Source organism: Bidens hawaiensis, unplaced genomic scaffold (genome assembly GCF_021521415.1).
Source record: "Bidens hawaiensis isolate Kalapana, Puna unplaced genomic scaffold, B.hawaiensis_p1.1 tig00014424_1, whole genome shotgun sequence".
Classification (NCBI taxonomy): Eukaryota; Viridiplantae; Streptophyta; class Magnoliopsida; order Asterales; family Asteraceae; genus Bidens; species Bidens hawaiensis.
In genome coordinates this window covers 319,083-330,036 of record NW_027492254.1, presented here as the reverse complement: position 1 = coordinate 330,036, position 10,954 = coordinate 319,083, and the positions used below count along the sequence as shown (strand labels likewise).

The window sequence follows — 10,954 nt, the reverse complement described above, 5'->3', positions numbered from 1 at the left end:
TTAATGTGGGGACCGATTGATGTTGAAGGTCTGGACGTTTGGTCATAAAAAGTTGTAATTAATCAACATAGCCAATATCGCATGAACTTGTTTTATTATGCTGATCAACCCATTCATGTGCACCAAGAGAAGATATGATAGTGTGAATCCGGCACTAGGAGGCGATGATCATTCACAACAAATGGCTGACAAATTGGCAGTAACTAACTCTGACACACATCCACTTTAATCACATTTGACTTGATCATAACAACCTTAAGATCAAATTTGACTTTAAATATCGAATTATGTCTATAAACGGTCATCTACCATTCTACCACCACATTATATCAGAGTAACATCATCAAATCATACGGTTCAGTTGTTTCAACAAACAATTGATAAATTGTTAGTATTATTTTTTATGTTGCTTGTACATTACTCATAAGAACTCAACATGGGAGGACAAGCACCATGACCGCACCCATGGTGTCCCTTCGGAGACCTCCAATAAAATTGGAACGATACAGAGAAGATTACTAGATTAGTACGACCCCCTAATGACAACTCCTAACTCATGGTGCTTTGGAGAAAGTAACAGATTTAATTTGGAGCTTGATCATAACCCTACAACTACTACAAATATATATAAGTACGAAAAGAAAATTATCCTATTTTGATTTTGTAAGGATTCACTCGGTTAGCATATATCCATCCACAAATTCACAAAGAGTGACTTTAATTATACACATCTTGTTTGAATTAATTAATTAAACTTCTTCCGATAAATTGCGGTGGCTCAAAATACCAGTTAACTATGATCAGTTGATCCAGAGGGTACATACATAGATTCAGTCAACTAACAAGTAACAACAAACAACACCAAACACAAATAATTAATCAAATCAATTAGCCATGAATCAAGACTAGATATAATTAATAAACCTAATTTAAACCAGAAGAATTTCGGAGAGAAATTAATTAATTAGCTATAGGTAGGAAAATTAAGTGATCTTTCCCCAAAGCCATACTCCAAATGAGAATTAACCAAAGTAGGTGCATCAAGATTTGGTATAACCGTTGCAAACCCATGGTTATGCTGACTAAACTCTTGCATGAACCCATCAAGATCACCAAACCCACCCAAGAACCCGCCACCCGAATTCGCTCCCACCCATATATCCTCCTCCCCTTTGATCTTCTCCCTCACCTCTAACCCAGCGGGCGAAAAATTCGATCTTTTGTGGGACTCTTTTCTTGTTTTCAGCTTCTTCTTTTCAGCCGGTTTCCCGGTGAGGCGTTGAACCAATTCCCGGAAATTGGCAACGTCGGTTTTGATGATCTCGGGTGCGAAGATGTGAATTATGCGAATCTTGGGCTTGATCTTGGAGATGATGCGAGAGTCTTTGTGCATGGTGAGTGGCTTTGTGGTTGAGGAGCATGTGTGTTTGATGTTATTGCTCATCATGTCTTCCATGGTACACATTTTGTGTGATTTTAGGGAGTATAGAGAGTGACCGGCAAACAAAATCCACAAGGACATTAATTATGTTACATCCTAATATTACTAAATGTATTTTTTTTAAATTTTAAATAAAGCTTATATATGTTATGTATAAATAAATATTAATTATATATGTATGTATAAGAAAAGGGAAATGGTCCTTGGTAAATTGCATGTATGGCATCACAGAAGATTTTCTCCGTGTGTGAAACAGGATTTTTGAAGGTACATTAGCATCGCATTCCACAGTGTTTGCTACCAAATAATGTCCAAATTGACACTTTTCTCCCTCAACACTTTTTCCTATTTGGTTAATTTTGCATGTACATGCGTATAGATATTTTTTCTGTAGGAAACAACATTATATTAAGAACCCGTATGTCTAATATATATTGACTAAAACATATGTTAATTCTACTAGATATTTAATCATATAGTATTTTGTCTAAATGTAATATGCATATATGTGTATGTTCTTCCATTGAAAAAAATTAAAGAGTGGAAGCATAAATTGGATGTGGCTCAATGGTAGAGCACTCACTTTACAAGTGAGAGGTAGAAGGTTCAAACCTCACTATCACCAATTTATACAGGATATATGAGGGATGGCCCTGGCTTGCTAGGGTTTGAGTCCTGATCTCACCCGGTTTTACCGGCTCCTCGCTGTCGTGCCATTTGGCGGGTGTGGGGTCGGGTTTTATCCGGTGAATCACTCAATAGGTGGACCGCTAGGGGCTCGGGCTACATTTAGCCAATGGGGGCCGCGTACGGAGTACCCGGTGTTACTTAGTTAGTCGTTCAAAAAAAAAAAGTGGAAGCATAAAATTTAAGAAATAGTTAAGGGAATTTAATCTTTCAACTTTACTCTCTTTAATGAATCAATAGTTAAGAGACAGAGATTACATAACATGAATATAGTCTATAACAGGCATTTAATTATATTCGAATCTGAATATCAAAAAATAAGAATTTGATTTATAGTTAATCATGCAGAGGGTAATGTGGAAAGAATGAGAGAAAAATATAATTAATAATGTATTGATTTTATAATATATAATTAAACGCTAAATTGAGCATAGTTGCCCACTTGCGTGTAAATAATAGAGAAAGACATTACTTGCTAATGTTATATTCAAATTTGATTTGAAATTAAAACAACTTGTATATATTGTTTGAAAAAGATAATATATGATTAATTACAATACATAATATAACCCAATAATGATAAAGGAACTTCTACATAACAAATCGTTGGATAGTCTATATAAACAATAGTTTTTTTTTATGCCCAACAGTTTTTAGAGAAGTTTGCACAAGGGAGTGTTTTGATAGATTAAACGGAACCAAATTCGATCGATTTGAGATCCAAACAGTTTGGTTTGGATGGTTTACCGTTTAACTATTCGTTCCGGTTTAAAATTTGAAACCGGCCGTGTAAATTAAACATGTTTGCATGGTAGTTTAAGTATTTGTATTATAATCGTGAACCACATTTGTTATTTACCATTATTTAGACAAATGATCAGTTTTAAAAAATAAATTAACAAAATATATAGATTCAAATAATCAAAACCAAATATGTTAAACCGCTAAACCAGTAGATCAATCGGCCAATCTAACCGGAATGCATGGATTTGTCATTCTTCAAAATGGTTGTTAAGTGGTTCGACCAATAATTATTGTGTCAAATCCGATTGAATCAAACAATAAACGCCTCATGACGTATTAGAAAATGAATAATCGACGCCCCATGAGGTATTAGCAAATGAATAATCGTATATCACAAGTTGCACCACATGTCTATCATGGGTTGCACTTCTTTAATAGATTATTTTTAAAAGTTATTGTTATTATCAAAGTTTAGCAGTTATTAAATCTAATATAAAATTAATCTCATAATTTGTCTTAACTGTATTTGAAAATGAATCCAACTTGTGTTAGACAAATGAATGATATGAAATAGCCGGACCGACGGTGTACGGTATCAAGTGGAGCTTTCCACATATCACAACAAACTTACAATCAAAATCTCCCAACCTTATAGGTATTTTAAATTCGACATATATGGTTTAAGACAACATTATATAATTTTTTATACATTATTGAAGGATCTTTTTAACCGTTATATTTAATTTGGGTACGTTACTTTAACATTAAAAAATTTGACACAATATTGAAGGCTTTGTAAGTTTTTTTACTTCCAAATCAAAGATTAAGAAGACAAAAGTACATTACCGTGTTGCATTGTTTCAAATGCATCGATTTTGTGATATTGTTAAACTTTTAGCGGGTGAATCAAGAACACAAACACGAGATTTGATCAACACACGATCGACTCTTTTATTAAGAAAACGACAAACAAGAAAAACTTAATAATTTTTATACAATGTATGGCTTATATAGAGCTCATACATGACTAATCCTATACTAACTCAAATACACAATTTGAATATAAAACAAATAGGATTAAATAAAATAAGACTAACTTATCTTATAATAATAAACTAAATATTATATTAAATATTCTCCAAGATTCTAGAAGCCTTCAATCTGGTTTGGTGTTGGACACGTTTAACACTCCCTCTCAACACCGAACTTCTTCTAACCGTGACACACACGAAACAGCTCGACTCGAAACAACCCACGACTCAACACAGACACGTCTTTCGACTTCGACTCAAGTGTCAAATTCAACACTCCCTCTAGATTCATACTTGTTCCTTTAAGGTCTTTCACAACCCTCAACACTCGTATATCTTTGGACTTGATTCTTGGACTCGTCGTACGCCTTCACACGAAGTTGCATCTTGGTCCGTCACTCCTTAATCTACACAAGATCTAGGATATATTCAACTCACCTCCAAATAGCCTTTTCACATTTGATCATCTTCGATGTTCTCCTAGGAACCCATTGTTCGTACAAACCAAAACCGAAACCATTGTACCCGTTGTCTTCTAATTTGACAGCCCCAAAACCATAATTATGTGGCCATTTTTAGCCACCAGTTCTAGCTCCGTAACTCATCCCTCGTTGTTGTCAACAACCTGAAATGTTGCTGCCATGTACGTTACAATTTGGTCTCAAAACCGGACTCGAACATCTGATATTGTCTCGTTTAGAGAGCCCGACAAGGCTACCACTCGGGACTGTTGGATCATTGATCCAACCCACTAAACTACCTTGACACACGGAGAGTTTATCATCCCGACACATGGATACTTAACCATACCGACACAAGATCATGGCACAACATCATTGCTCGACACACGGAGACTTAACCATCCCGACACAAGGTGATAGCACGTTATCACTGAAACCTTTGACTTGATGAACACCAAAAACTAAGTTGACATACAACCTAGATGCAACCCAAAAGACTAGATTCAAACCGGCCACCACTGCTTTTTCTTCAGGACTAAGACTAAACTCAGTTAGATATAGTTATACTGGCAGACCCGAACCACTTTGTAACAGCTAGTAAAATCTCGCGACAATCCTCCGTGGTTTGTTTTCAAAGACGAACCCAATCGTACACGGCTGTTGTCCCGATGTGACAGCCCGTTTATGTTGTTACTCGATCGGAACCTTTTGATCATCAAGGCAGCCCCGAAACAGCCTTCGATCCACTGTTAACTACCAGCGGAACATGGATACATTTGATCGGAAACTCACCGAGATCGGAACCTGGACACACCTTCCTTCGATCGGTTTCTCTGTTTTAAACATACTAAAATAGTCGGCCTCGCTTCCTTCGACTTCGATAGGTTTAATCACTAACCCCTCTCGTTTGCTTCTTTACGATGATGACACCCTGTTGACTTTGAGACGTGCTTACTTCTTTCACAAATCAAAGTGGTGGTGGCTATATTTATCTCACAAAAATATCCACACACATTGCAAACTTGATAATTAATTACAATATGCACGAGAAAAAATTAAACAGATGAATAATAACATTGCACCTTCTTCTTAGTCAGTGACCTCTTTATGCTTTTGTGAATAAAGGAACTACTAACAATCGCTGGGTTTATATATGTCGACTACACCTGGCTTCTGTTTTCTTTCGATCAAACCTTTCTTTCACGCCTGCCCTCCACCGACGGACACACCTGCCGGTGGAGGCTGCCTCCGATCTTCAAACCGCTTCCCGATACGAGCCCTAGGCTCTGATACCACTTGTTAAACTTTTAGCGGGTGAATCAAGAACACAAACACGAGATTTGATCAACACACGATCGACTCTTTTATTAAGAAAACGACAAACGAGAAAAACTTAATAATTTTTATACAATGTATGGCTTATATAGAGCCCATACATGACTAATCCTATACTAACTCAAATACACAATTTGAATCTAAAACAAATAGGATTAAATAAAATAAGCCTTCAAGATTCTAAATATTATATTAAATATTCTCCAAGATTCTAGAAGTCTTCAATCTGGTTTGGTGTTGGACACGTTTAACAGTTAGTTGGTTACTTATACTTTAAGAACATGCTATGTGATCACCATACTACATGTCAATTATCATCCTTTTTCTCATGAGTGGATAAGGCCATAAGGGTGAGTTTTTGTTTTTCTTATAAAAAACGGTTTGAAATAAAATATTTACAATTAACAATTATTTATGTTTCTATAATAATGATTTTCCCAAAACTTGAGAAAACCAAATGAAAGATAAAGGATATAGAGATATCGATAACGTATGAGATGGTTAATTGTGCGCCATTTACATGGACACTATATGATGGCAGAGTACTATTAAGGCACCCATAATTAAGGGTGAAGAGAGTGGTTCTTCCATCCCAAATATTCCCAATCTATCTTTTAGTGTGTGATTGTAATTGGTTTAGAAAACTTAAATAAATAAACACACACCTCTCAATCCAATGCCAATGCCCGTTCTTTGACTAACGCTTTTACCTAAAGAAAACACACGAAAGCCCCTTTGTAAAGATGTGGCGTAGCCCTGTCATATATGTCCTTAGAGCGTTCACGTCTATTCCCCTGTCTACAAACCTAAAATTATATTTAAAATACTATATTTTCTCTATTAAATAATGTTTTTATACATTTATCATTACACTGTCTGTTTTCTTCACTTACAATTACTTTAAAAAGTTATTAAAAACCAATAGATCAAATATACAGAAATACCATTGTCTTTCCTCTCTTTTCTATTTATAATACCGTAAACCACTCCCTACGCTAAAAAAAATAAAGAAAACCACACTCACTAATAATGAATGATAGGATAAGAATGCTCTTAGGGATGATTTATTAAAAACCAATAGATCAAATATACAGAAATACCATTGTCTTTCCTCTCTTTTCTATTTATAATACCGTAAACCACTCCCTACGCTAAAAAAAATAAAGAAAACCACACTCACTAATAATGAATGATAGGATAAGAATGCTCTTAGGGATGATTTATCCGTCCTCATTCCATATGCCACCTTTCTATTTATAATACCGTAAACCACTCCCTACGCTAAAAAAATAAAGAAAACCACACTCACTAATAATGAATGATAGGATAAGAATGCTCTTAGGGATGATTTATCCGTCCTCATTCCATATGCCACCATTTGGATCAGAAGTGAGTATTAGGCCATATTGGTTCCCAAGTATTGGAGTGTCTCCTTTTCATCATAAGAAGGAAATCTTGTGGTTTTCATTATGTTCAATATAAGTTGTGAGGATTTAGTCAAGCAAGATTTCGGAAACATGCTCTTTTTGGAAGGAAAGAGTAAAAGATGTTGCACCTATTCTTTTTAAATTACCAAATACGTATCAATCTAATGGGGGGCATCTACAAAGTTATTGCCAAAGTCAGTGTCATTCGTTGTAAATAGGGCCGATATATCGTATCTACTCATACACAATAAGACACGAATATAATAAGACATGAACACGAAACATGTATACCTGTACACGACACAAAAACTATCATGTATATGTATCTCAAACCCGAACCCGAACCAGTTAATACCATGTATACACGATAAGACACGAACCGAATAAGGGTTTGGCCGTTCAGTGGTCGGTGGCACAACTTCAACTGCAGGGAGGTCGGACTGCCGGAGAATCGGAGATATGGAGAGGCATATCAGAGAATTGAAAGGTTGCGACTACAGGAGATGTTGAGGGAAACCAGCGGGCTACCGGAGATCCGGATAGTGAAAATCGGAGAAGGGTTTGTGCGCACTTATTAAGTCCACCCAATACTTGTAAAAGCCGTGTATGTTTGTGTTCTGTGTATTAAGGTATCATGGCTAAATTGCCGGCCCTAGTTGTAAATAGGTAATTGGTTTATTAACTTCCAAAGAACAATCATATTTCATATTCAACAGAATTATCCGTGGCAATCCGTTAACTGCCAATGAAATTTTTTTATTTTTCTTCTTAACAGTAAATTCATTATCACAAAAAATCCTCATAACATTCCATTTGCAAGAATTTGAATTCACAACCTCCATTTTGAAAAGTGAACACCATACTACTTGACCATTACGTCATGGGTAAAGGCAATGGTTTTTAAAGTGAATTTCTAAAGGATAGTCTGATTTTGGAGCTAGTGATCTCTTTTGAAGCAATTTTTCTATACTTGGGTTATAGGTAAGATTGTCTAAATCTCCTCATCCTCAAACCCTACCAATAACTATGTTATTGCTGAGATTATTGGGTTGTTGTTGTTGCTATTATTGTTGTTGTTGTTGATAAAATTTTTTTAGTGAAAGTAAATCTTAAACCCCAAACTTGTTAAACGTCTGAAACTACAAACCATAAACTTGCAGCTTTAAACTATAGTACTTAAAGGGGGGACTTGGACCAAATCACAAAGACCTTGTATTTCATTAATTCTAAAATAAAATAGGTGATTGATATCAAATGATGAAGGTATATTGGTTTTTATTAATTCAAATTATCGTCTTTTGGTCGTTGTCGGTTCTAACTAACGAATTGGCTGCTAATGGTCCAAACTTTTAACGTATTTGTTCCCAAATGTCCGTGACTAACAGAATCCTAACGCTGTTAGTTGCAGGTTGCCGGAAAATGTTTTTGGTAGGAAAACTCACATTTTTTCCCGGAAAACTCAACATTTTTGTCCCAAACATCTTTGTAATTTTGTATCGAACCTTTATGAATCCTTTTCTAGTAAATGCTCCAATTATTGAGGTCGCTGGAACCCTATAACCATCATCCAACATGGTTTCCGGTGCTCAAGTGGTGGTGGTGGCGGTGTTCTGGTGGTGTTTTCTGGAAAAAAAAATGTGAGTTTTACATCAAAAAAACCTTTTTCCGACAACCTGCAAGTGTTAGGAATCCGTTAGTCACGGACCATTGGAACAAATACGTTAAAAGTTGGACCGTCAGCATCCAATCCGTTAGTTGGGACCGATAGCGACCAAAAAAAGATATAATTGAGACATAAAAAACCAATACACCTAAAAGTAATACTCCATCTGTCCCATTATAAGTGTCCTAGTTTGACTTTTCAAGTCTTTCATTTGCAATCTTGACCGGAAATATTTTTGTTCGTGTCATATAATACTTGATGAAAATTATATCAATGTAAAATACATTTAAAACTCAATCCATTCATATATTTTACATCAAGTATTATATAACACAAACAAAAATATTGTCGGTCAAAGTTAAACAAGAAAGACTTAAAAAATCAAAGTAGGACACTTATAATGGGACGGAGGGAGTAACATTTTTGTGGTTTAATTAATATTATGGAAATTTGGTTTTAAATAATTCTATGCCCTATTGGCAAATAGCAGTCTAAATTTAACAGTTGGCTGGTGACGGTCCCAACTAAAGGTGTATTTATTTCTAACGGTCCGCGACACGGATAGTTAACTCCGTTAGTTTGATACTTACGTGGCACGTTAGTTGTCAAAACCTTGATTATGTAGCAGCTTACATGGCAGTCTCTTTATTTTAATATTCTCTCTCTCTCTCTCTCTCTCTCTTTTGTAAAACAATCCCTCCATCCACCATCATCTCCCACCTCCCATCACACACCATCACTCATCTCTAATTACCCTCAATATTTTCCTTGTCAATTCAAAAAAAAAATTACAAACCCTACTTTCACTACCACTCACCCAATCCTGTTCAATTCTCTTGTTCGATGGCAGAATCCATCAGTTCGTGGCTGTCTACACAAACCCTAGGTCCGAATATTTTGAGATTTCAGAGTGCTAAACAAAGGTTCAGTGAGTCATAGGGGGAGGAACTATAGAATGAAGCACCACCACCACCACCATGGCGGCAGAGACAAATGGCGGTTCAACGCTACCATTGCAACTTCGGCCTGATGAAAGCACCCCCACCATGGCGTTGAGGTCAATGGCCAGCGACATAAGTGACATTCAATTGGAAGAAATTAAAATGAACATGGTATTTACGGTTTTGGTAAAGGGATATAAATCTATTAGTGTAAACTTTTTTCATGATAAAGCTGCCGGAATTAGGATTTTGGAAACATAGCGGTAGATTATGACTCGCCGGATGATTGTGAGGGTGGCAGCGAAGGCGGGGATGGATATAACGGTGAACGATGATGATATGGATCTGTAACTTGTTTATCTATGCTATATTATTATTATTATTATTATTATTATTATTATTCCTTGTTGCCACATATTATGCCACGTAATCAAGATTTTGACAACAAAGTGTGTTATGTAAGCATCAGACTAACGGAGTTAATCATCCGTTAGTCTCGGATCGTTAGAAACAAATACATCATTAGTTAGGACCGCCATCAGCCAAGAGTTAAGTTGGGACTGTTATTTTTCCAATAAAGCATGGTTGGGATTCTTCAAAACCAAATTTTCTAATATTAAAGATTTTATGTTAGTTCATTTTGTTGTAGTGTAATTATAATCAAGTTACAACAAAATGAAATAGTATAACAAAATTGCGTTACTTGTAAAATTATAGTGTAATAAATTACGCTAGTTGTATTTTGAGTTGTAGCATAATTACGAAAATATCACCATATCACTTGTTTTCTTCACTATGCATGTTTTTGTAGGATAAAAACCATTTGTAAATTAACCTGTCACTGTAGATAATATTACAATTTAATGAACATAAGTACTGTTACCATGCTACTAGTTCGGTTACTTAGTAACATGAAGAAGGTAAAAAGAGAAGATGAAGGGTCTTTTTTGGTTGTTACATATCATTGTCACTTTTTGGCGGTTTTACTTTTTTCTCTTTAAAATATGCTGTCCTTTATCATACTCGACCTCGTACCAATTGTTTTTCCCGTTAAATTTCAGTATTTTAGAAATAAATTTAATATCCTACTTTGAATTCCTTCTTGTCTTAAAGAAATACCCTTCCAACAACACTCACCTCCTTTTCTATATCACTCATTTAAAACCAATTATTTATGGTTGATCGATTACACTTTTAATTATTGCTTTTTTTATCCTGCTCAAA

The 10,954-nt window shown here is 35.4% G+C and overlaps 1 protein-coding gene across 1 annotated transcript; it reads right to left on the bottom strand.

The window, feature by feature from the left end:
* Positions 1–808: 808 nt before the first annotated feature.
* LOC143546705 (VQ motif-containing protein 25-like) lies at positions 809–1,476 on the bottom strand. Its single transcript, XM_077038313.1, has one exon. The coding sequence runs from the start codon at positions 1,463–1,465 to the stop codon at positions 965–967; it is 501 nt and encodes a 166-aa protein (XP_076894428.1). The 5' UTR covers positions 1,466–1,476; the 3' UTR covers positions 809–964.
* Positions 1,477–10,954: the final 9,478 nt, after the last annotated feature.

Coding starts and splice junctions, on each gene's coding strand:
- LOC143546705 (XM_077038313.1), bottom strand. CDS start 1,465: ATGTGTACCATGGAAGACATGATGAGCAATAACATCAAACACACATGC.